The sequence below is a fragment of the Panthera pardus genome, unplaced genomic scaffold (assembly GCF_024362965.1).
Source record: "Panthera pardus isolate Hobbes unplaced genomic scaffold, ASM2436296v1 HiC_scaffold_13, whole genome shotgun sequence".
In the NCBI taxonomy this organism is placed as follows: Eukaryota; Metazoa; Chordata; class Mammalia; order Carnivora; family Felidae; genus Panthera; species Panthera pardus.
The window spans coordinates 137,429,231-137,456,648 of NW_026526688.1; the positions used below are offsets into that span (position 1 = coordinate 137,429,231).

General features: G+C 43.2%; 1 protein-coding gene and 1 pseudogene across 1 annotated transcript in view; one reads left to right on the top strand and one right to left on the bottom strand.

Moving 5' to 3' along the window:
- The window catches only part of SCD5 (stearoyl-CoA desaturase 5), a 156,489-nt gene extending 140,955 nt beyond the window's left edge, over window positions 1–15,534 (top strand). Inside the window, exons 4-5 of the mRNA XM_019466000.2 lie at window positions 9,986–10,218; window positions 14,082–15,534. Of these exons, the coding sequence (XP_019321545.1) occupies window positions 9,986–10,218; window positions 14,082–14,272 (424 nt within the window). The 3' untranslated portion in view covers window positions 14,273–15,534. The remainder of the gene's footprint in view (window positions 1–9,985; window positions 10,219–14,081) is intronic.
- A 5,217-nt stretch (window positions 15,535–20,751) lies between these two features.
- On the bottom strand, window positions 20,752–21,327 carry LOC109276825 (oligosaccharyltransferase complex subunit OSTC-like; annotated as a pseudogene).
- Between the last annotated feature and the right edge of the window lie 6,091 nt (window positions 21,328–27,418).

The following is a 27,418-nucleotide window of genomic DNA, read 5'->3' on the forward strand; positions in this document are numbered from 1 at the left end:
TAGACTGATTAGGGAACTGCACACGGGCGCACGCACACACACACACACACACACACACACACACACACTTGTATCTAGTGCCACTGCAATCCCTTTTAACATTTTACTGCTAAAAAAGTAGGCAGGGCAATCTCATTTTTAAAAGTACTATTCTTTAAATTCTTTAAATCGACCCTTCCTTGAAGTGAATTAGGTTTTCTTAAGTCCTAAGCCAAATTCTAAAGTAAACAAAGAAAATCAAAGTTCATCAACAACCTCATCAAATGTTTGGGGTCTTGAAAACCGAGTATCCTTCGAGAATTTGCTGAAAGCTGTGGACTTTGAACCCCAGCAAATGGAAATACACAAACGTGTTTGCACACAATTTCACAGGCCCCAGATTAAGAAAAGTGGTTATGTTTCTTCCTGCGGTGCTCACTTTATCTCAGGCAGCAAGGATGAAAATGGAACACATTTTTAAAGGTGAGAGAAAGTGGCAAGGCAGCAACAACTTAGTTTAAAAAAATTATTCTGTACACAATTTTAAGTGTTCATTTTAGTCATCCAATTCTACATACCATCAGGAATTAGTCTGTGTTCCAATGACTTACTGAGAACAATTGAGAACTAATCATGAAGGGAGGGAAGCAGGTGAGTGGGAGGAAGGGCAGAGAAAGACAAAGACAGAGACCAAGAGCCCGGAGAGAGAACAGAACATCAGTCTAATGAACTTAAACTTGTATTGAGACAACTAGAGAAGCTCTAAGTAGCAAACCATTAGGAGGATGGAACTGACCTAATTGCTTTCGCCAAAGACAGATGGATCCTTGGCCTCATTCCTTCTGGTGCAGGTCAACGATTCAGCTGCTTACTGGGCACCTGCTGTGTTAATGAGCATTTTGTGTTCAAGAAAGTGAGGGCGACATGACTTGGATCAAGACAATTCCTGCCCACAAAGAACTTGCCATCTACTTACTATGATGGAATCAAAGCTTTGAAAAAGGAAAGAGGCCTTTTAACCCTCCTTACTTAGTCTCGGCAATCAGCATGCCTGGGTCTTTTCTTTAAGCACTTCATTGTCAGTGAGGTACGAATAATGCTCTTTGTGTTGAAATTCTGAAACTATTGTGTTTATCTTTTAAGCTGCTGCTCAGCGAATGAATGCAAACCGTTTGTACAAAGACAGATTAAATTCAAGTGGATGGATGCAACTAACCTCCATATTCAGACCTCAAAAGCAAATAAAGCGGAAGGTCACAGAGAAAATAAAAACACGTCTTTTGCCCACTGCGTCTCAAGTTTCCAACAGAGTCGTTTTCATGGAGTAGCCGTTCCCCATCTCTGCTTCCTTCATGGGGCAGAAGAGGCATCCAGAAGAGGACGATTATGCATCTAGATAGTCCAATTAGAAGATTTTTTTCTACAGGAATGCTTATCATGAAGTAGCACAGGGGAAGTAATGTCAAGACTAATTGAGGGTCAGAGCCAAATCTAGACTGATTAAGACTTGCAGAGCACACTTCAAATGCAGTCATCACGAGCTGTCTCACCTAAAGCCACTGCAACACCAGAGAGGTAAAATCAAGAGGTAAAATCACAGCAGCCGAGCCCATTGTCAACCTAAACAATTCAAAGAGCCTGGAAGATTTTCTCAAACACTCCAAAGAGCTCCCCCATCAGGGGGCTTCCACCTTTGGGTCTGGTCTGCATCCAAATGAATCACATCTTTCCCCTCCCTGTGGACAATGCCAGAGGGGGACAAAGCAGGGCGGAGAGAGTGTTCCATCCATTCCATTTACAAACTGCCAGGGTATATTATCTGCCCCCTAAATGAACGTTGAGTAAGCAGCCAGATGATTTTGCCGGGTTCCCTACAAGATGCAAAAGTTGTAGGGAAAATGAATTTCTGGCTAGGCTTTAAGTGAAATCACAAAACCAAACAAGTTTAATCAGGATGCCAGTGACAGCTCATTGCTCATCATTAGGATATGTTTGTGGGGCTGTAATTCCTCCCCCACCCGTGGTGATATTTGCTTCTTTTCACGTTTCCTCAGGCCAGCCCCCCTCAGAAGTCAGCAGTAGACAGATATTTCCCCTTCCTTCGTGCTCTCATGATTTTCCCTCTGGAGATCTCACACGCCACTGGCTCTGGACCACTGTGCTTAGGTTAGTCAAGCAATAGGAAATGCTTGCAGGCAGAGAACAGCAATTTCTTTTTCATCTAAAGAAAAAAGGGTTTTAGGATGCTTAGCACACCCAGATTTGGGAACCATGAGAGAGAAAAAAGAAAGAAATCCCAAATCCTTTCTTCTCCATAGAATAAATTTTTTGTCTGAAGTCTATTTTTAGTTTAGTTTTAATTTTAGTTTTAGTTTTAGTTTTTTTAGAGAATGAGAGAGGGAGAACACAAGCAGTGGAAAGGGGCAGAGAGAGGGAGAATCTTAAGCAGGCTCCACGCCTGAGATGGGGCTCAATCCCAGACCTGAGCCAAAATCAAGAGTTGGACGCTCAAACAACTGAGCTACCCAAGCACCCCAAGTCTATTTTTAATGTTTCAGTTCTCTTTATTGTGATCCAGTTTATTGAAATAAGGATTTTCAAAGCATTGACAAAGTTGCAAGATGAGGGCCCATATCTTCATTTGTGTCCTACCGCTGAAACTTACTTGGACTGGAGCGTCATGGTGTGTGATGGTGTTTGATTGTGTGTGTGAATGGACTTCTTATCTTGAGCTAAATGCAGAAAACCGTCTTCCCGCTGTGGAATTCATGTGATGAGGAATTGTGAGATGGTGGGAATGGGACGGGTTCCAACATCTGATGTAGGTCTGTTCTGATAAGCTGTCACTTAAAAAAAATTTTTTTAAGTTTATTTATTTACTTTAAGAGACAGAGAGAGAGCGATCAGGGGAGGGACAGAGAGAGAGGGAGAGAGAGAATCCCAAGCAGACTCTACGCTGCCAGTGCAGAGCCTGACTCAGGGCTTGAACTCACAAACCGCGAGATCATGACCTGAGCTGAAACAAAGAGTCAGACACTTAACCGACTGAACCACCCAGGCACCCCTAAGCTGTCACTTTAAAGTGATAGAAACGTGCTCCAGGGCTGCGTGTAGAGTGAGCTTGAGTACTTTGGCTTTTGTGTTTTGTACTCAAACCCATGGTCCTCTGGTTTCAAATCTGTGGTAGAGAACTTCTCTTCCTTAGGTCGTTCTTGGATTCACACCAACCCTTCTCTCTAGTCCTTACCCATTATCTTGTTCTCCCTTGGTGATATTAGGAATCTTCTCCTATCTCAGGGTCTGAGTGTTCACAGGAAGGCAGGAAATTACCCACCTTCTAAACCAAGGCCAAACCTGTTAGATTGGCTGTTGTCTGAAATATTGCCAGTGTTTTGCCATATTTGGCAGCTCAGAGCATGACTTAGAAGCTCATGCTCAGAAATCATTCTGTTAAACTGGAGCCGCGACACCTCACAGTGGAAACTTGTTAGAAGCTGGGGTTTGGGGCGCAGATAAGCACAGATGTCTCTAATCAAGTTGTTGGCTTCATAGTCACAATCCTGTGTTGCACCGATCCAAGAGATAAGCATCTCATGAAGGACCCCAAAGCAGGCTACACATTTACTGTGTGGTTTGTGTTGTTTTTTGGAAAACTGGGCATTTTATCTCTCTTGCTTTGTGCCCTACTGAGTCTCTGTAGTGTTTTTATGTTCCTGAGAAGCTGAGAATCATTTACTTAGTTGTCCCACAAATACGTAGGGGTGTCTGCTTCTGTGCAAGCCCCTGTGCTAGGCTCTGGAGCGTGCCTTTTTGCTGGACTCTGCTGGCCCAGCAGTGTATCCATGTCGCAGGACAGGTTACCTCAGAAGCTGGCTCTGAGGTGGATATTACATCACAAGAAGTGTAATGGAGAGAGTCTTTGGGGTCAACACCTGTGGAAGAAATGATGGATATGGGATTGGGCAAAGGAGGAAGCTGGGCCCCGATTGGTCCCAACAAAGGCCTCGGCCTACCTTACTGTGGGCTCTGAAGTTGGGGTGACATTTAGAGTCATTGAGAGGTGAAGCAGTGGGATCAGGCCTGGGCAATGGACTACTCCCCTTATGTAAGGTTAGGCACTGGATAGGGTTGTTAGGAGAGGGCGTGACCTAGGGCAGGACGGCTCTTTCTAGCAGAGGCAGCATGGCCAGCGACTGTCAACTGAAAGGAGATCCAGATGGCATGACAGTGTCCACTACAGATACTAGAATGCGTTCAGCTACTCCACAGAAAGTCCCGACTCAGCTGGCTCGTTCCAGAATAAGACATTGGGGATAAAACCACTCTGGGGTTCGTTGGTTCCGTGGCTCATTCAAGGAACCTTTCCATCTTTCTGCTCTGTCAGCCTAAGGGGTTTGCTTTGTTTTTCAGTCTTCTTCCTGGTCTTTGTTCACGGTCACAGATGGCTGTAGTAGGTTCTGGTGTCACTGTGAAAAAAGAGAGGCCATCTCTGCCCATGTGTTCTTTCTGTGGTGAAGAAAACACTCTCTCATTTCGTTCTTTTTTATTGTGGTGAAATATACACAACATAGTATTTATTGTTTTAACCATAAGTGTACAATCCTGTGGCATTAAGTACATTCACAATGTTGTATGACCATCAGTAATATCTATACCCTAAATTTTTTCATCATTCCCCACAAAAACTCCATACCCATGAAACAGGGACTTCCCTTTCTCCATCCCCTTCCCTCCAGCTCCTAGGAACATCTACTCTATTTTCTGTCTTTATGAATTTGCCTATTCTAGGTACCTCATATAAGTGGAATTATAACAATATCTGTCCTCTGTGTCTAGTTTATTTCCCTAAACATGTTTCCAAGGTCCATCCATCCATGCATGTTATAGCATATATGAAAACTTTGTTCCTTTTTATGGTGGAATAATATTCCATTGTGTATACATATATATAACATTTTGTTTATCTACTCATCTATTAATGGAAACTTGGCCTGTTTCCACCTTTTGGCTACTCTGGATAACGCTTCTATGAACATTAGTGTACAGATATATGTTGAAATCCCTGCCTCGCATTCTTCTGAACATATACCTAGGAGTTGAATCACTGGGTCGTATGATAATTTGATGTTTAACCTTTTGAGAAACTGTTTTCTATAGCAGCTGCATCATTTGGCATTCCTACCAGCAATGCATAAAGGTTCCAATTTCTCTACATCTTTACCAACATTTGTTATTTCCCTTTAAAAAAATTATTCCCATTTCCCCTCATATCTTATTGACCGCTATTGGCTAATTCCCAAATTAATTATTGGGAAAGTGAATGAGATCATCACTGATCGCTCCAAGCCAATCAGGACTCACGTCCTGGGTAGAGTCCACATTCCCTGAAAGACATGGCTGCAGGGAGAACAGTTCGATATCTGAACAAAATCAGGATATTCCAACAAGAAAGAAAGGATGGGGGTGGATTATAGGGAGGCTACCATCAATGTCTGTCTGCAATGGAGAGACTTTAAAAATATCAATGTCCAGAACAGAAATTCTGATTCGATTGAGCTGGTCTGCCGTGGGTTCCCACATCAGTCATTTTTAAATGTTCACCCGGTTGATTCAAATGTGCATTCATGGCTGAGGCCTCACCTCAAACCGCTTACTACACCGGCAAGCATGAAGCTGAGAAGTACAACATGCAACAGTAACACTGGGTAGGGGCACCCTGCCTGCTCTGGTGGACCGAGGAAATTCCCCCCAGAGGAAGTGATGTTTAGACTGATATTTGGAAACATCAAGTAAGCCAGGCCAAGAGTGTCATAGACACAGGGGACATAGAAAAGGTGGTGCCTGAGGAATGGGAAGAAGTTCAGTCCAGCTGGAATATAGCATCTTTACTCAAATATGTGTAACTCTTAGGACAATGGCCAGATTCCACACTCTGGCCTGGTTTACTTCTGGGTAAGTTTACCCATCCCCTGTGTCCTGTTCTTGGTAAGCCAAGTAAGTAGCAAGATGCCTATGCTTTGTACAACCAGTATGACCTTAAGGAAGTCCCATGACCTCTCTGGAGCTCCAGAAATGTCCTACAAATAAATAAGTTCTTTACAGGGATGGAGGAACTTCCACCTTGGGTGGTGAGATGGGCTAAATGGGTGATGGGCATTAAGGAGGGCACTTGTTGGGATGAGCACTGGGTGTTATAGGTAAGTGATAAATCACTGGGTTCTACTCCTGAAACCAGTACTACACTGTATGTTAACTAATTTGGATTTAAGTAAAATTTAAAAGTAAATAAATAATAGATAGATAGATAGATAGATAGATAGATAGATATCTCACAGGGCTATTGTGGAACTCAGATGAAAAAAATGTTTGTATGTGAGTGTCATACATTAATATGCTAATGAATTCCAAATTTCTGTTCCTGTCAAACCTCTCTCTAGAGCACCCTCTGATCTCCAGACCTGAATATCAAGCTGTCTACTTGACCTCGCCCCTTGAATGTGTAGTGGGCATTTCCCACCTGACATGTGTAAGATCTAGCTTCTCATATGTTGCTCGAAACCAGCACCCCCTCCATGCTTCCTCCTATTGGCTAATGACATCTCCATCCTTAATATCATCTTTGACTCCTTTCTCTCCAACATCCAGTCTGGTAACAAGTCCTGTCACTCTATTTTCAAAATATATCCAGAATTTGATTATTTTTCACACCCACCACCCCTTTTCTGGTCCAAGCCAACATCTTCTCCTGCCCGGATTTTGTGGCAGCCTCCTAATTACTCTCCCTGCTTCTGCCCCTCCTCCCACAGTCCATTCTCAACACAACATTCGGGGTGACCCTGCTAACCTATAAGTCAGGTCACCCTGCTCCTTCAGTGCAAACCTGCCCAAGGTTCCATCTCACTCAGAGTAAAGGTTGAAACCCTTTTGATGACCTCTCACACCTTCTGTGACTCAACCCACCATTTTTCTCTTATTTTCTACATTCTCCCCTTCGTTCACCTGCTTCAGCCCCAACTCTCTTGCTTGCCCCTGAATGTGCCAGGAACACCCTGCTGCAGGGCCTTTGTACTTGTGGTTTCCTCTCCCTGGAAATTTCTGCCCCATTTAGCCACATGGTTAACTTCTCACTTCTTTCATATCTTTACTCAAAAGCTATAATGTCACTAAGTCCTTCCCTCAACACCCTATTTTAAATTTCAGCACTTGCCCTTGGCTTCATATTCTCCTTCTCTGCTTTATTTTTATCTTAGTATTTACACTAACATGTTTTATATATTATTTATTTATATTGTTTATTAGCTCTCTCCCCTGCCAGAATATACATATGTGTAAATTTTTATATGGTATATACATAATACATGTATTTATCAAATCTTCCTACCAGAATACCCCTGCTCACCAAGGGCAGGGATTTTGTCTGATTTGTTCACTTTATATCTCTAGTACCAGGACAGCACCTGGTACATAGTGGGAACTCAATAAATTTGTTAATACCACGTTTTACGGAAGAGAAACCTGGGGCTCGGTGCAATTAAATAATTTACTCAAGATAACACAGTAGGAAATGGCAAAGTTGGGGAGTTTACCATTCTACAATTCTTTACAACATAAAAACACCTCCCCCTGTCCCTCCACATGCTGACCACCAGTTCCCAGGGCCTTGCCCAGTATCTGCGTGCTTTACCCAGATCCCCTCTTCAGCTGATGCTCCCACCTCACAGCTACTGTCCTCTCTGGGAATTGCCCTTGCCCACATGGAACTGCCCTACACCCTGCACCCTGAGGCCAAAGGCTGGATGGTGCAGGTATACCTTTCAGTTTGGGACAATTCTAAAGGGTCATCCTTTAGAGGTCCCTGTTGGATCTGCTGAAACTCATTGTGGATGAGCTGCCTCAGTCCAACCTGACTTCCTCCCTTCCTTACAAGTATCTCTCAAGACCAGTCTCCAAAATCCTTCTGCATGTGACTCTAGGGAGCCTAATCTAAGACCACCAATCCCTTCATTGCCTGTTGCCATAGCCCACTCATCTGACCTCCTAAGTACCCTCTTTCCACTAAAATTCAGCCATCTTGTATCCCAGTGACTTGAAAATGGGTGCTGATGGGTTAACATGTTGCCCAAGAAAAGCAAATTTTATGGGAACTGACACATGCAGCTAGCAATCTGCAAAACACACTTACACACATGATTTCATTTGCAAAAGCAGAATAGCATGATAGTCTCTGAAGTGTTTCTGCCTGGATCTGAATCCTGGTCCTACCACTTCTTAGTCTTGTGACCTTGCCCAGCTACATAATCTTTCCATTGCTCTGTAGAATGGTGATAATAATGGTTGCTTCCTCCTAGAGTTTTCATTAGAATTAAATGAGTCAGTACATGGAAAGGTCTCAGAATAGCTGTGACACATAATATGCACATAGTATACATTAGTTATTAGATCCTCACAAGAACCCCTAGAGGTATTATAATTACTACCTGTGTTGGACACCTCTTGTGCCCCACCTCCTACTCTCTGCCCATCTTTTCACTCCAGCTGTTGCTGCAGCCACTTGCTGGCTCAGGTGTAACCCAACAGTACCTTGCTCAGCTGGACTGCTTATTTCTTATTTCCTGTCTGGTTGCTTTGCCACTTCCACCTGAGATGCTTCCAGAAATGCACTCAGCCATTCTGACCTGAGCAAACGTGGAAAGGTGAGGGAGCTAATATCCCATGTGACATCCTTTGACCAGGAGGGAGTTGGAACCAATGGGAAAATATCCCTTCTTTCTTTCCTTGAGAGAATAACTCTGAGGTATAATCTGTCCCATCCTCACAGATGGTCCCATCACAGTCCAATCACACTTGGTCCCATCACAGTCCAAGTTCAAGTGTCCAAAGCATGGGCACCCCTGGCTTGGCATTCCTTCCTTCCCTGTCTCACTCTTCCCAAAATAGACTATCCACATACAAGCCTTCATGCTCTGCTCTTTGTGGAATCATCTAACTGTGCATAAGAGGAGAGTGAAAGGAAAAAAAAAAGACTTGTACAACATCCAGAATCAGATCTAGACTCAAGTTCAAGTCTTCTACCTCCTGAATGACATTCCCTCACACTGCCACCTCCCGTTTCACACATATGCACCTTAACATTGGCCTTCTGGAAGCTCGATTAGCCAGTGTGAGGCCAGGGAGGAAAGAGCTATGAACTCATATCACAGTCCCTTTCCTGTGCCTGCATAGAGCTGGTTCCACATGGCTAGAGGGTGGGGAACAGCGGTTCCACCTGACTGAAACCTGGGATAGGGACTGTGTTGAATTTGTCTTTGTATCATCAGTATTTATGGCCTGGCAAATAGTAAGTGCTCAGTAAATGTTTCCTGTGTACATAGGTCTGGAAATCAAACTATTGATGGTTTCTTCTTAAAGATTACTTTTTATGTGGTCATGCTTGTTCTTATACTATTGTTTATTTTTTATGCTGACCTGGAATGTAATCACCAATGAACAGAGAACATTTTTGAGAGGGGATTGGATTGTTTACCTTTTTACCAGGCTACATTAGTACAAAATAATGTGCCTGGAAATTATTCAAGAAATACATATTCCTTGAAATCATTTAGGAAAGAAAACCTGAGTACCAAGTTGATTGACTGGTCAAAGAAGTAGCTAGGAGTTGTCGAACTGGTGACCTATAGGAGAAATGTAGCTCTGAGATACCCGGATTTCACCAGCACAGCATGGATTGTTTTATGTTGAAATTCTTCTGAAGTATGCTACAGGTCCTACCACTTTCCATAGCATTCTACCCATCCTAATTCTCAAATTTGGGTTACTTGTGTTGCCTTGTAGGTATATGGGTTTGTGACCCCTGTACAGAGCAGCACACAACAGGGTACTTCTTATCCAGAAAGAGTTGAAGGAATTGATGGGCACAATTCCTGGCTTTTCCTGTATGTAGCTTGTTCATCTCATTTCTGCCACCATCAACAGGTGCCTGATGGTAGTGTAATGTCCTGCCTTCCAGGTACTATAAGATCACCGTGGTGCTCATGTGCTTTGTGATCCCCACACTGGTACCCTGGTGTGCCTGGGAAGAGAGTCTGTGGAACTCCTACTTCTTGGCCTCCATCCTCCGCTATACCATCTCACTCAACATCAGCTGGCTGGTCAACAGTGCTGCCCACATGTATGGAAACCGGCCCTACGACAAGCACATCAGCCCTCGGCAGAACCCACTCGTCACCCTGGGTGCCATTGGTGAGTAGGGGTGTGAGAGCCAATGGGGAGCATGGCAGCTCAGATTTTCTTAACCTTCCAAAGGTTTTCTGGACTCTGTAAAGAGAGGCAGTGGAATGGAGTCAGGTGGGATGAACTTGGGCTTTGGTATTAGAATCCTGGTTCTTGGGTGAGTCACCTAATCATTCTGATTTAGAGTTTTCTCATCTGTGAAATGGGAAGAGTGATGCTTACTTCATAGGGATGTTATGAAGATGGATACTCTATGTAAACTGCTTAGTAAAATGTCTGTCATATAGTAAGTGATCAATAATTAGGAGCTATTTATTTTTACTGTGAAATTTTTCCTAATGGAGGAGTAGCAGCTGGCTTTTCTCTCAAACTGCCCTGACCATTCAGCTGTCCAATCATTTGACCGACTGTAAGAAAAAAGGCCTTCAGAGAGACGGGAAGAAACAAGAGTGTGGCATCTCATGGTGCCACAGAATGGTTCGGAGCGAGGCCGCTGGATTCTGACAACTTTGGTTGAGTCTTGGTTCCTTCACTTACTCTCTGGGAGAGTTATCTGGCTCCTCCGCACCTTGTGTCTTCTCCTGTAAAGTGAGGATAATCATAGCATTCACCTGCTTCCTGGGGTCACCAAAGGGTTAGATGAGCTAATACATAGTCTTTGCAACAGTGCTTAGCATGAAATAAGTGCTTAGTTTGTGACTAGCCTTATGGTCTTAGGAAGTTACTTGTCCCTTCTGTACATTTACATCCTCGTTTTTAAAATGGGGAGAATCATAGCAGCTAGCTCAGAGATGTGAGGACTATAGGTGTTAATACCCATTAAAGCACTGAGCACTGTGGCTGAAACATAGTAAGTAATAAATAGACATTAGCTGTATCTTTCTAGAAGTAACTCAAGCTTCTTGGTAAGCTGAGCCTTGAGCATTGAGATCGGCCCCAGGAAGGGAAGGCCCTGTGGCTAAGTAGCAATGGTCTCTGCATCACCTAGCAATGAGTTTCTCCCACCACATTGTTAGGCTCGGACCCCGTGTTGACAACAGCAATCTGAGATGGAATAAGCACCCAAATTTAACTATGGGACCAACCAGCTAAGCAGAGAGAAAAGTGTCTTGGAAGGAGTTTCTGATGCTTCTACTTCTTCCTCCTCCTCACCCTTCATCTCTGACAGGACTGCAGTGAGGGGGGCCACATCCAGTGTTGACCCTGAGATCAGACAGCAAGGGGACAAGATGGACTGTTACCATCTGATGTGGGGATGATGGACCAGAAAACCCAAGGAATGTGACCATGGCACTGGCCTTGAAGAGCTGGGTACTGGTTTTAAGTCCACCCAGGTCAACACGGGGCTCCTAGTCAGTTTTCTTCATTAAGGTCCTGGAAAGGCTCCCGTCACACTGAACTGTGTGATAGATGGCGGGTACACACAGGTTCTCAGAACAGTGTCTGCTTCTGAAAATAGCAGGGGAGACTCCTCTATACTACACTGTAGTGCAGGAAAAACACTAAAAATTATGAGGGTGAAAGGAGCAGGGTAAAGAAGACCTAAATTAAAAAGAAGACTGCAGGGGCGCCTGGGTGGCTCAATCGGTTGGACATCCGACTTGGGTTCAGGTCATGATCTCACGGTTTGTGAGTTCAAACCCCATGTAGGGCACTGTGCTGACAGCTCAGAGCCTGGAGCCTGCTTCAGATTCTGTCTCCCTCTCTCTCTGCCCCTCCCCTGCTCATGCTCTGTCTCTCTCTTTCTCTCTCTCCCTCTTTCTCTCTCTCCCTCTTTCTTTCTCTCAAAAATGAATAAACATAAAAAATTTAAAAAAGAAAACTGCAAACCACAGTTCCATCCATCTGATATATTCATTACAGAGCAAGATCCTTCGGCTGTGGTCAATAGAAGAACTACATGATGACCAGGGCCTATTTAAGAAGTGAAGGAGAAATCTGGCAGTTCCTCAAATGGTTAAAAATAGTTATCATGTGATCCAACAACTCCACTCCCAGATTCATACACAAAGAGAAATAAAAATATAAAAATATATGTCCACACAAAAACTGTCCATAGCAATATTATTCGTAATAGCCAAAAAGCAGAAGTAATCCAATAGTCTGTCAATTGATGGATGGATAAATACAATATGGCACATCCATACAACGGAATACTATCTGGCAATAAAAGGAAATGAAGTACTGATATCTGCTACAACCTTGAAAGCATGATGCTAAGTGAAAGCAGCTAGTCACAAAAGGCTACATATTGTATGATTTTGTTTGTATGAAATGATCAGAATAAGCAAATCTACAGAGATTATATTAGGGTTGTCCAGAGAAACAGAATCAGTACATGTATGTATATGTATATATATGTTATACATACACTATTCTGTTTTTATATATATTGTAATATATATTATATGTTCCTCATCATAAATCCCCATATATATAGGGAAACAGTACAATATCTATATAAATATAAATAGGTATATATTTGTAGGACATAAATAGGTAGCCTCCTGTTTTGTGTGTATATATATGTATGTATACATATATACACATGTATATATGTATGTATATATGTATGTGTGTGTGTGTGTGTGTGTGTGTGTGTGTGTGTGTATGCATAGGGAAAGAAGGAAGGGAGGGGGAGGGGAAGAGGGGAGGGGAGAGAGATTTATTATGAGGAGCTGGCTCACATGATTAGGGGAGCTGAGAAATCCCACAATCTGCCGTCTGCAAGCTGGAGACTCAGGAAAGCCAGTGATATGATTAAATTGGAGTCCAGAGGCCCCAGAACCAGGGGAGCAGATGATATAAATCCCAGTCTGAGGGCAAGGGAAGAAGAGATAGATCCAGTTCAGTCAGTGAATCAGAAAAAAACGGGCAAATTCCTCTTCCTCCACCATTTGTTCTGTTCAGGCCCTTAACGGATTGAGTGATGCCCACCCCCACTGGCGAGGGTAATCTGCTTTACTGAGTTCACTGATTCAAATGCTCATCTCATCCAGAAACACCCCCACAGACACACCACACAGAGATGTTTAATCCGGGCATGCCTCGGCCAGCCAGTCTGACACATAAAATTAACCATGACAGAGAAAGAAAGTAGGGCTGGAGGGATGGGGGGGATGGTTGGGGGATGACAGTTCAGGAGTGTGGAGCTTCCTTTTAGGTAATGAAAGTGTTATAAAATTCATCGTGGTGATGGATGCCCAACTCTGTGAAAATACTAAAAGCCATTAAATTGTACTTCAAATGGATGAATTATATGGTGAATTATATCTCAATAAAGCTGTTTAAAAAAGTCAAATGAAAGAATCCCTGAGATCCCTCCTGAAAACACCTTAATTTAAAAAAAAAAAAAAAGAGTAAGAGGAAAAGCTATTCGCTGGTGGGCGGGTGGGGGGTGGTGGTGGAATAATATATGGGCAGATTTGGGACATGTAAAAGTCCGGCTCCTCAGTTTACTTACCTATCCGAACAGGGCTCCTCTGGGTCATCCAAGCTCTCCCAACGAGCCTTCCTTTAATCACTCCAGCCCACAGAGGCTATTTTCCTTTTATGAACATACATCAAAAGGAGGATCTGTTGTCATTTAGCATTGAGCTTACTAAGTACAGCTCCGAAATCATGGTAGTTGTTCATACCGGGAAATTAATCTTGTGACTCTGCGCTGATAACCTTTTTTTTTTTTTAATCTGTTCAGATTTAGTCTAGCCAACTAAGTAAATTCTTCCTAAGGGCAGACACCAAGTCTTCTGCTGCCCAGAGAGCCTGACATAGTGCCTTGTACATGGTAGACTCTCAGCAGACCAGGGGGGAAAATAAATCTGTGCAGAGAGGTGGGGAGGGGTTATTTCAATACCCACTTTGTCTTCTAGGTGAAGGCTTCCACAATTACCACCACACCTTTCCCTTTGACTACTCTGCGAGTGAATTTGGCTTAAATTTCAACCCAACCACTTGGTTCATTGACCTCATGTGCTGGCTGGGACTGGCCACTGACCGCAAACGAGCAACCAAGCCAATGATCAAGGCCCGGAAAGCCAGGACTGGAGACGGCAGCACTTGAACCTGGAACTGGCATCCAACATGTTTGCCATTGATACCTTAGTTCATGGCTTTTGTTCCTATAGTTCTCTTGTTCATTGGATGTGGGAGGGGGTAGAGGCTGGGGAGGGAAAGGAATCTGTGTGGTTTGGGAACTTTTCGTTTGTCTCAAAATAATGTCAAGATATAACTATCAATGAAAAAAGTTTTTAGCATCAATGTAACTATGATTTTAACATTAGAGTGTGAACATGTGATTTAATCGTTGTAGCTACAATATGTCAAACACACATGGTCATGTGCTTGAACGTGATGTTAACCCTGACAGGATGAAGGAATTTAATATTCTTTCAGTGTGATTCAGGAGAGCATTTGCTTTCTTTTCTACCAGTTAACCCAGCACTGTTTTTAAACACATTTTCTGAAGGTAGAAGACAAAAGAGAGGGTCTAAGTAACTAAAGAATGTTTCTGTTTTGTAATTACTGTGCCTGTGTGTTTGTTGTTTTTTAAAGAAGAGAATTGAAAACTTTCAAAAATGACAGGAAATGGCCCTCTTATTTTCTTGCCCTGTTTACAGCTTGTTAATGTTCCACTGTCTTTGCTTCCGAAGAGATCTGTTCACTGCCCGGCTAGTTTTGTGTCCCGATTATGGCCAGCCGACCCTATAAATCAGTGCCTGTTTAGGTGTTTGATTTTGTTCTCTTTGCTATTGTCATTTTAAAGGTGTATAACGCAGATGTGCCAGACATAAAATTAAGCTCAAATTAAGCTCTCATTTAAATGTTTAAACATCTAATTTATATTCTAATTGATCCCAGCCACTGATGCATGTACTTTAGCTACTACTGCTAAATAAGCATATTAATTTCCCACACTAGACCATCAGATCTTAATAACCGACAGTTATCTAGAACTCAGTGTGTACTAATGTTTCCCCTGCATGCAGCCTTCATTGATTCTGCAGCAAAATATGAAGTGATCATTATGTAGCTTCTGAAGTAAAAAAAATGTTGTGTGTTAAGTTGCCTTGTAAAGAGCATGTTGAATTCATGGGACCGCGTGCCCTTTGTTTTAGTTGTTAGAGCAAAAGAAAGATGTTGGAGCACTTCGAAGATAGATCTTTTTGGGAAAGGTGGGAATTTGGAATTTTAATTTAAAATGTTTGAAAAAGAAGTGATGCCAACTGGAAATTGTCACAATGAAGTTCTTCATCCAGCAGGTGTTTATTTGCCATTAATAATGTGCACACTATGAGTGATTTACAATAAATGATTATTAATTCATTGGTGTTCTTGACCAGGTACTTAAATGTTGTTCAGAGGATGTTCTCTCAGGGGTACCTGAAGCTCCATGATAACCACGTGATTCCCATTTGATTCGAGCACTGGACTAACAACACCCCTAAGACCAGGCCTCCTGTATCCCATCAGCCTTATGCCGGAGGGAAAATTGACTATTTTTTTCTTTTTTTGGAATGCTTAACCCTCAGTGGTATCGTTCCCCACTTCTCACTCACCAACACTTTTGTCATTTGTATTGCTTCCAGCTGACAAATGGGAACATTTATTCCTACCTGTCACCCAAAAGAACATGAAGGACACCTTCCTTCCCCGACCCCACCAGGCCCCAGTAGTGATGACCAGGGGCATGGGCGATGGGCTCATCTCTCCCTCCAGTCCTGCCCCCCAACTTTTCCCTTGTGCTGCCCTTTGGCCTTGAAGCACCTGTGCCCCTGCCATCAGATACAGACTTCTGAGCCTGCCTGCAGTTGAGTGGGATTCCAGCCATTGGACCCTTTGAATATGACTGTGTGTTTTCTATCTGCTTCATGTTGCAGCCACACATTGCTGAGACCTTGTATGGAGTGTTGATAGAGTGTGATTGTATCCCAAGACCTAAAATGACCTGAATTAGAAGTATTTCTGTGAATCTTTGACCCCTTAAATGTACTGAACTTATTGCTTGTCCATTAATAGAAAAAGCTACATTTGGAAAAATTGTTTGAAATCTTCTCACAAAAGGAGGACATTCCCCAGGTGGTCAAAAGAAATCCAGAACCTCACTCCTCTAAACCTGAGTGCCACATATATATCTGCAATAGTGCCAATGAATGAGGATTGGGATGATTTTGTTGACAGAGTGGCTAGATGAAGGTTAGATCACTCTAGAGTCTTCCATATAAACATTCCCTGCAGATCTTAGTAGCATCTAAGGGGGTGGTGTTTCCCTAGACTATCCAAGGTGGCCTCAGAGAGGTTGGTCCTGCCCTTGATCTCCCGTGTCCTACAAGGCCTATTTCAGAAGCATCCACCCATGCATCCCGGTGAGGGGAGACAAGGGGAAGAGATCCATGTATGTCACGGCAGCTACATGGAGCTAGCCTGATATGGCAGAGTCAACTCAAGTGTGCTACTAGCCGGCTGTGTGGCCTTGAGAAAACCAGTCTTTCTGGATCCGGTTTTCTCCTCTACAAAGAGAGAGGATGAAACCAGACTCTGGCTAAGGTTCCACCAAGCCCTAATGGTCACCAACAGCAACAGAGATAGGAACGTGCCTGATTTGGGATTTGAAACACCTCTCAAGTTGTGCCCATCCTTTTTGGAATCTGGGAGGTCAAAAGTGAGGGGGAAATCGAGTCTGAGTGAGAGAACACAGACTGAGGCTGAAAAGAATGTTCTTGGTAAAAAAACAAAACAAAACAAAAAAACATGCATGTGTTTCATTTATTTTCAAAATATAATGAAACAACAAAAGTGAACTTAATCCATGAAAAACAACTTAATGAAAGAAAGTACTGTAAAAAGCTTTGGCTTGGTGGTGTAGTAGAAATAGCACTGGACTGGAGTTCAAGACTTCAGTTTGAATTCTCCTCCCTTTTGTTAATTGAGGTATAATTGACATACAACACAATATTCATTTCAAGTGTACAACGTAATGATTTGATATTTGTATATATTGCAAAAAAAAGGAGGGGGGCACCTGGCTGGCTAAGTCTGTGTATACTCCAAAAGGATCACCACAGTAATAAGTCTTGTTAACATCTTTCACCATTTGTAGTTAGAAATTTTTTTCTTTTTCTTTTTTTTTTTAAGGTTTATTTATTTTTGAGACAGAGAGAGACAGAGCATGAACAGGGGAGGGGCAGAGAGAGAGGGAGACACAGAATCTGAAACAGGCTCCAGGCTCTGAGCGGTCAGCACAGAGCCCGACGCGGGGCTTGAACTCACGGACCGCGAGATCATGACCTGAGCCGAAGCCGGACGCTTAACCGACCAAGCCACCCAGGCATCCGAGAAATTTTTTTCTTATGAGAACTTTTAAGATCTACTTTCTTAGCAACTTTCAAATATGATATACAATATTCTTAGTTATAGTCACCGTACTGTACATCCCCATGATATTTATTTTATAACTAGAAGTATATATCATTTGACCACCTTCACCATTTTGTCAACCCCCATGCCCCACCAATCTGTTCTCTGTTATCTATGAGTTCATTGGGTTTTTTTCTTAGATTGTACATGTAAGAGAGATCAAATGGTGTTTGTGTTTCTCTGTCTGACATTTCAATTAGCCTAATGCTCTCAAGTTCCATCCATATTGTCACAAATGGCAAGATTTCAAATTGTAACTCATGATCTAACTTGGTATGTTACCCAGAGTCACATGATCTACTGACTGAGCCAGCCAGGTGTCCTGAGCATGTGACTCTTGATCTCCGAGTCATGTATTCAAGCCTCATCTTCTGGGTAGAGCTCATTTTAAATAAATAAATAAATAAATAAAGCACTTGAAAACAGCAGATGCAAAAAGGGCCCTCTGAACTCCCTTTTTCTCCCTAAAAGCAGGAGATGAAACTCTGATGTGGAGAGCTGTCTTCTCTATATCGGGAGGAAAGAAACATTCTTCTCACCAGAGATAGGGAGAAGGCACCAAGAGAATCAGTGCAAACAAACCTTGTTCAAGTAACTCTTAGCTTCCTTTAGCATCCCCATATATTTTTGGCACTCTCTCACAATTAGTACTCTTTGTCCAATGTGGCACATAAGCACTTGGGCCCTACCACTTTTTGGGTCTTCATTTTCCCATGAAGGCTCCCATGAGCATGTAATAATAAAATCTGTATGCTCTTCTCTCGTTAATCTGTCTTAATGTCAACTTAATTCTCAGACCCAGTCTGACCCTCAGAGGCTAGAAGGAAAGTTCCACCTCCTCTACAATGGAGCCTCAGCTAGCCCTTCTGTAAATGACCTGGACTGGATTAGATTGTCCCGCCCAGTTCTCCAGCTGGGAGTCGTTCTCCTCCGTGTGAAGAAACCCAGCACACCCACAGGGCCTTTGTCCAGTCCCCTGAGAGTCCTTCTGAACCTTGGCTTCCTTCCTGTGCCTTCACACCCTCATCAGAGGACAAGCCTTACTTGCTTTTCTTCTTATCAGGAGCTGGGATAGAAGACCCAGAGAGGGAAGAGGCTGAAGCTAATGGATAAGAATGAGCTTTGCGGATTATCTGTGACGTTCATTTATCCATGTCACTCCAGTCCTCAATTATAGAAGACACTGGAAGCCAGCTGACTTCTCAGTGGCTGCTCATGTGAAACAAGGAAGGAAAGAAGTATCCTTTTATACCCCCCCTTTTTTTTAATTTCCCCATTTTTAGTTCAAGGTATGTGTCAAAATCCTTTCCTTCCCTTTCCTCGACGTCAAGGAAGTGCTATAAATGACCTGGAAACTCCGCTCCTGCTCTCCCTCCTTGGGCTAGGGAGTTCGTAACCAACCCGCCCCCACCCCCAGGAATGTTCCTGACTTGTAAATTTGCAAATCAGATGCAAGAGGAAGGAAAGCGCTGGCCTGCGGCTGCTGGGGGATGGGGGTGGGGGGGAAGGGGAATGCTGGCCAGGCTGCAAGCCTGTGTTCCAGCAGCTACTGTGGCTCAGTGACAGTCTTCTCACTTGCTTTCACTCTCCCGTGACGCCTCTGCCTGGGCAGCTGGGAGACCAGTCAGCACAGGCAGGCTGCCTCACTTCCCATGGGTTAAAAGAGGAAAAGACCAGCAGACAGCTGCCCCAGTTAGCTAGGGCCAGGAGGCCTATGCCCTGAGAAAGTCTCCGTCCTTACAGCTCCAGGCCTACAGTTACTATGCAAAAAAGTTGACTTGGCCTTTGACTACCGGTTGAAATCCCTGCAACTCAGGATTTACTAGATCTATGTCCCTGTCCTTCCCTTTTTTGATCTTCTGCAAGGCTACTTTCCATGTCATTGAGAGAAATCTCCAAAGCTGCTTTTCTGATAGAAGCACTGACGGCTGGGCGGAGTCACCAAATCCTATGCTGTCGATGGACAAAGTAGCTGGGTCCCACTGGAGCAGGGCATGGTTGTATTTTTATCAGATTTCTTAAAAGCTGGTTCTCACAGTGTATGGATCATAAAACAGAAGAGGTGTTTGTAGAGGGCACTCCTTTTTCCAGGCTGTATGACAAGGTCATGTGTGAGAGTGACGGAGAGAGGGAAGGGGTGACCCTCTCTGGTACATGTTGTGATCATTGTGATCACCGAGTGAGGAGGAACTGTCAAACTGGGATATCCAGTGTCTCAAAGGAAGAGTGAATCATCAGTGTAGGTGATGACTTTCCAGTGCCAGCAAGCAGGCTTCTCACACTTGAGGTGGAGGGATCCAGAAGACCCACTCACTTCTCTCCCGGTCCCAAAATTGCTGCCTGTGAATGCAACAACTCATTTCTCTGAATTTAAAAGCCCAGCGTCACAAAGTTCTTCCAGATATGCCAACCAATGAGCACGTGTGTGTGCACTGTTCTCTACAGGCCCTGCTGGACCGAGCAATTTGTAACACAAGGCAAATCAGCTTGTTAGCAAGAATGTACACACAGACGCTCCATAGCCAACCAAGGTGAAAAATGATCTCAAAGTGGATCTTTTGCCCTTTATGGAGTCAGGTCACTATTTTTAAAAGTGAAGACCTTGGTTTTGCCTTCATGTGGGAAGTTTTAAGCAATGATATATTGGACTCTTTCCAACCACCTTTTAAAGTCTATTTGAAGCCAGGGGCTTGGGTCAGTTTCAAGACACTGAAAGGGACAGGCCTTTTTTTTTTTTTTTTTTTTTTTTTAATTAGAAACATTATTTATTTCTGCTTCTTTCATACATCTTGTTGTGCATGAAACAGTCTGGCATACATATCTGAAATAATGTACTGTTTAAAGGCAAAGCACCATAAGTAAAGCTGATCATCTCTCCAGAGTTCTCAGCCCATGGGATCTTGCTTCGTGATTTTATATTAATTTTTGAAAGTCAGGAATGTCATTTCCAAAATACATTAAGGGAGCTGTAAAAAGTAATCACTTTATTCAATATTATAGTTGTGGAAATGGAGTATTTTTTCTCTAAGAAATGAAAAACTAAGAAGAAAATGCCACTTAACCTCAGTGGTAGGTCAGTAAAGGCCAGAGGGAGAAAATACTGTGATAAGTTTGTCTTTTTGAGACCAAGAAGACATTCTAGTTCAAGCTTTAACATGCTTCCTATGTTTTCACTAGATGCTTCTTTTCTGCTGCTTTTCATTCTTCTCCATAGTTCACATCACAGGATTGGTACAGCCTTTAAAACTTCATTAACAGGAGCAAATCCAATATCCACTGATCTCTTCTCAAAAGGCATTTGAATCCATCAGATAGCCTGGCAGTTTCATTCTCATGAATACTCTAGCCATGAAAACACTCAACAGGACACAGACGAATCCAATGAATAGAAGGAGAAATCTTACTGAGGTTTGGAATGTCTGGTGCATTTGATCGGTCCAGGATTATGAATCCTAAACCTCCTGCTGTAAATAGGAAGTTAGATGTGAGTCCTTCCATAATATATTGTCCATTTACTCTGTGGGCCAAGAAAGCTACTGGCCTCTGATGTCCATGTTCATCGGTCATAGAGCCAATACTTTGAAGTTTAACAATAATGTCATAAAGCATTCCTCCCGTGATGAGGACATAAGACACCACCACCTTCAGCTTCAGCTGGGGGCATTCAAGCGCTAAGATCGGGACCCAGTACAAAGTCTCCATCTTGGTGGCGGCAGGGGCAGCTCTCTGGACAGGCCATTTTGATGTGTTTATTTATGTATTTTTTTTTAATATTATTTGGCTCTGTGGTCTACATTTACACAACCCAGGGATGGTTAGATTGTTACTTTGTTGGGAGATAAACAGCCTAAGGAGAAACATGCAAAACTTCCGCTTCTTCATCTATGTCACCGCTGAAACAAATGATTACTTAGGTCCCTTCTTTGATCAAAAACTACAGGAATTAATAGCAAGAAGCTTAGAAAATGTCAGATTCTGCTCTACCCAAGCAAAACATGTGGTTGGAAGCCATCCCAATATTGTATCCCTATAAAAGAAAAAAAAAAGGAAGAGACTGCAGGCCACAGTAGTCTTAGAAAATTGCCTCTGTCGAAGCAAAGTAAACATTTGTAGATGGAAAAGCAGAATCCTGAGGCTGGTTGATTTTTCTGGAATGCCATTGCAATGGCTAAATATTTCTCAACAATTGCGGGAGGTGGGGGTTGTTTTGTATTGTTTTGTTTTTAAGTTTCTATTTGAGGGATGGCCTTAAATTGAGCATTGCTGTGTCCAAAAGTTCCAGCATTATAAATCTTGGAAAGAAGAACAAACGTCAAAATAAGGTCACCAACCATCACATGCCATAATGATTTGGCTGCCAAAGATTCACACTCCGTGTTAGAACTAGGCTGAGTGTGCACAGAGAGATAATTTAAACCTTCCCGACAAGTTTGTCTTGTTCATCTGATTGATAGAATCTGTAACATTCGGTCTGTTGTTTTTCCATTTGCTTTAAATTCAGCGCTGCCACAGAAGACAGAAAGAGAAAATGGGACAGCCTGAAGAGGTGTAAAAATATAATTACTTTTTTGAAAGTACGCATATTTATCTATTTTTCTGCTACCCCCTTTTCACTTGGCTTTCCCACTCTAAATAGATGAGTGCTCCTGGGCTGGTGTATATATAGCACTTACAGGCTACTTTTAATTGAGAAGAACATCCTTTATTACAGTTTCTAGGCCACTTATCATAATGCATTTTACTAATTTCTTTTGCATAAAAAACAAAATCAAATGAAAGCACATCAGACTTGAAAGACCACTGGCATTACCATAGAACCTCAGCAAACCAGCCCACAAATAACACCTCAAATCACTGCAATTTCACTCAACCCACCACCTTTAGAAAAAAATAATGACCAAAATAAGAAAAAGAAAAAAATCTTCATCAGGAGAGTATTTTCCCAAACTACACCTAGTTTTGACTATAATTGGCTCGATTTTATAAATCTATTACAATGGCATCAAAAAATGATGCACAAAGAATTCGCAACTCACATTTAAGAGCCATGCAAACCGTGCTGGTCTTGATTGCCAAGTGTTTTCCCAATCCACAGAACAGGGTCAGAGAGAGGAGAGGTTCTTGATAGGTGTTAACGAATGATTGGAAGAACAGATGGATAGATAGATGGATAGATGGATGGATGCATGGATGCATGGATGCATGGATACATGGATGGTTGGAAGGATGGTGAATGGATGGATGCATGGATGGATGGATACAATGTAGTGCAATGCAGAAAGAACCCTATTTAACGTTGCTGGGTCTTAGCTTTGTAACTTGTTCCTTTGTTTGCCCTGTTAAATGTGAGACCCCAGGAAGGCAAGCCCCTGTCTGTCTTGGGCACAATTGTACCGTAAGCTCCCAGCAGAGAGCTTGCCATGTAAGCAGGACCTCTAAAATTTTGGTTGAGCTGTCATTGTATATGAACACAGGTAGGCCCTACTTTCACCAACGGTTGAACCAGAAATCCAAACTTACGAAAGTCAAAAAAAAAAAAAAAAGACAATTCTTAATTTTACAAAAGTATTTGGTACAGATTTCCTTTCATAAGCAGGCTTTGAAAACATGGCTCAACTTTTAAAAGTCTTCACCAACTTAAAACATTTTTTTTTCATGTTTATTGATTTTTGGGAGTGACAGAGACAGAGCATCAGCAGGGGAGGGGCAGAGAGAGAGAGGGAGACACAGAATCCGAAGCAGGCTCCAGGCTCTGAGCTGTCAGCACAGAGCTCAATGAAGGGCTCGTACTCACAGACCAAGAGACCATGACCTGAGCTGACGTCGGACACTTAACCGACTGAGCCACCCAGGCGCCCCCTTCACCAACTTTTAAGAAATACATGTGGTGGGAGACACAAGGTGCACCTAAATTTGTGAAGACTGTCCAATCACAGAGCCACTCTGAGATGGTTAGAGTCAGAAAGTTGCACGTCCGCTCTGAGGAGTCACCCATGAAGCCACAAGAACAAGATCATGTAAGAAGGGAAACAGGCCAAGACGGTGTTAGGGGCTGACCCCTGACTGCATAAGGAGAGAGAATCTTTAAAGAGGTGATTAAGGTAAGCCTTGTCTCAACTCTTCATTTTGCACTGTAAGTGATTCCACAGAGAGGGCTGCCTTCAAACTAGCATCACATCACCAAAGAATGTTTTGCCTTTCTTCTTAATAATCAACAGGAATTTACTTAGCTTCCACTATAGGGAAGGCATAGGATGGAGCACTGTGGGGAGATAGATGGATCTTGTTTCTGGCTCTTAAGAAGGAGACAAGTTCAGCTGGAAGGTAAGGAATCAAACCTTCCCCATCTCCCATCCCATTATCCAAGTACAATCACATCACTTGGGCATTTTTTCACAATAATTTTTTTTAATTTTTTTAATTTTTTTTGAGAGAGAAAGAGCATGCGCAAGAAGTGGGGGAAAGGGGCAGAGGGAGAGAGAGAGAGAATCTTAAGCAGGCTCCACACTCAGCATGGAGCCCATCGTGGGGCTTGATCCCTGGGATTATAACCTGAGCCTAAATCAAGAGTCAGACATTCAACCAACTGAGTCACCCAGGCACCCTTCACACAGCTTTTCTAAATGTTGTAGATGAATAAGTGACTTAATAAGTTCTAAGCCTGCACTTAAGAATTTGGACATATTACATGGGGGGTGGGAGAGGGAGGTGGTCAGTGTTATAGACAAAAGGAGTTACATTCTTTCACTGAATATGGGCCAAGCATCATCAAACAATTAAATACATTATTTCCCTTTAATAGAAGCTCAAATCAAATGTCTCACTCAGTCAAACTAAGTTAGGAGAGAAACCATCTGTCAGCTCCAGATTCAGCTCCAGAAGACCTGTTTTGAATACCATTGGCTGAGGCTTGAATCATTAAAAAATTATCTTAACTGCTTGTTGCCAAAAGTAATTTGCCCAGCATTGTCCACTCCTCGGAAGCAGAAGTAATGTTTCCTGTGGCTGTGAACGTCTGTGAAATAACATCACGAGATAAATGCCTACAGGCTGCTGGAGAAAGTGAGCTGATAACAGAGGAGGCTTCTGTAGGAAGTGATAAGAAAGACCTTAGGGGCCAAGTGTACAGATGGCCACAGGTCACTCTGCAAAGCACCAAGACCTCCGAAAGATGGGCAGAACTGGGGAATATGGACTGCGTACACAAGTTTATAAGTAATCTGGGAGTGTCGCTGGATTCAGATTCTGGTCCTTTCATCAGCTCTGATGTGAGAGCTAAAAAAGTAGAACAGAGTGTGTATGCATGTGTGTGATATGTGTGCATGAGGACTCTTGATCTCTCTCTCTCCTCTCTTCTCTCCCCTCTCCTCCCCCTCCTCTCCTTTCCCTCTCAAGCTCTCCTCCTCCTCTTCATTCTTCTCCTCCTCTTCCTCCTACTTCCCCTGCTCCTCCCCCTCCTCCTTCTCTTCCTCCTCCTTTCTTCTTTTTCCCTTCTTCCTCTTCTTCCTCTTCTTCTTGTCCTCCTCCTCCTCCTTCTTCTCCCTCTCCTTCTACATCTCCCTGTCCTTTCTCTCTCCTCCCCTCCCTCCCTCCCTCCCTTCCTTCCTCAACTTCCAGTAAATTACTTGCTCTTCCTAAGGCCCTTGCTTTTGCAAGAGGAGCTGCTGAGGGGGTGGGGAGTAATCCGGAAGCTCCAGTGACTCTGGGAAGCAGACAGCTGGGAGAAGCACAGCCAGGCAACCTCTTTCCCTGCCTCATGCCTTCTCCAAGGCTGAATTCTCTCTCCCTTAGAGACTTCGTTTCTCTTCTTTGTCTGCCCTTGGATGCTCAGGGGCATTTTATTTGCCCCTCAACCCTGCTCTCTGCTCAGAGAGGCTGTCAGGTATGCATCATATCAGTGAGCTGGCATGGAAAATGAGAAGCACCAGCAGGATGGAGGGAGGGAGGGAGGAGGGGAGGTCTGGGTATTTATTTCCAGATTCTCTCCTGCAGACTGGATGCCCCTCAACCAACAGTCATGATCCTGTCTGTGTCCTTGGAGCTAAAAGAGTAATGGTGCCCCTCTCTGACCAACTCTACTCTATTGCTTGTGGTTGTTCAACACTCAACCTGGGCTTTTGGGAGTAGCCCATAAGACAGCCGTGGAAGTGCACCTGTCAGATCTTCTCTCAAGAAAGAACTTGCTGTACCTGAACAAAGTCACGGTGAACTGATGGCCCTCACACCTCACCCTCTTTCCTTTTATAGGTATCAAATCCAGGGGCACCTGGGTGGCTCAGGTAGTTGAGTGTCCCATTTCGGCTCAGGTCATGATCTCACCATTTATGGCTTCGAGTCCCGCGTGGGGCTCTATGTTAACGGCTCAGAGCCTGGAGCCTGCTTCGGATTCTGTGTCTCCCTCTCTCTCTGTCTTTCCCCCACTCATACTCTGTCTCTCTCTCTCTCTCTCTCAAAATAAATACACATAATAATTTTTTAAAATGTTTATAAGTATCCAATCTGCATCAGAGAATGAAGTCTTTCCCTGTTCATTCCTGCTTGCCCCTTGTTATCCTCCACAGGCATAACCCCCACAAATCAACTACACCCCTAACTCTTGCCCCAGCATCTGCTTTCGGGGAAATCCAACTAACACAGCCTATTTAATTTTTTTTATGTTTATTTGTTATTTTTAATAAATTTTTTTAACGTTTATTTATTTTTGAGACAGAGAGAGACAGAGCATGAACAGGGGAGGGTCAGAGAGAGAGGGAGACACAGAATCCGAAACAGGCTCGGGGCTCTGAGCTGTCAGCACAGAGCCTGACGCGGGGCTTGAACCCACGGACCGCGAGATCATGACCTGAGCCGAAGTCCGACGCTTAACCGACTGAGCCACCCAGGCGCCCCTTTATTTGTTATTTTTGAAAGATAGGACTATAGGGAACAAGCAGTGGTTGTAATAAGTGCAGGTCCCTGGCTTTTCTCAACAGAACCTTAGAAAAATGCATTTAATCTTAATCAATTGGAAGAAAACATCCAAAGTCACTGAAGCTGTGAGACAAAAATAGCATCAGAAAGACTTTAAGTAGGGGCGCCTGCGTGGCTCATTCGGTGAAGCATCTGACTTCAGCTCAGGTCATGATATCGCAGCAGTCTGTGGGTTCGAGCCCTGCGTCAGACTCTGTGCTGACAGCTCAGAGCCTGGAGCCTGCTTCCGATTCTGCGTCTCCCTCTCTCTCTGCCCCTCCCCCACTCACGCTCTGTCTCTCTCCATCTCTCAAAAATGCATAAATGTTTAAAAAAATTTAAGAAAGACTAAGTCTTTTCATAAACCTTGGAACTTAAACTTGTTACTAACTGGGAACTGGGCTATTTGGCTGTTTCGGGCCAATCTGTGCTGTACAGATTAAGAAGTGGGGGTTTTCTGCAGACAGAAATTGATCTGAATTGCCTCGGTTTGGGACAGGGGATGTCTAACACACTTTTGGGAGACACCTTGGTTAGTAATTCCTATACTTGCAGCTCTGTACACATTTTCTAATTCTCTTAAGATAGGATGAGTGCCACAAAATCTCAAAAACAAAATTGACTTCCTTATAAAAAGCAAATGTCATGGAGAACCTGAACATGGAGGCTACATTTTTGACGACTGTTCTAATTTCAAGAATTTCGGCCTCTTGACAAAAATACACTTATGATCACACTGTATCTTTCCTTCGGGATTCAGAAAATTTGGTCCTATTGTTCACGCAGCATTTTTAGGAGAGGGAAAGAAACAGTGGGAGGGGCAGTATGGCTGTAATATTCTTCC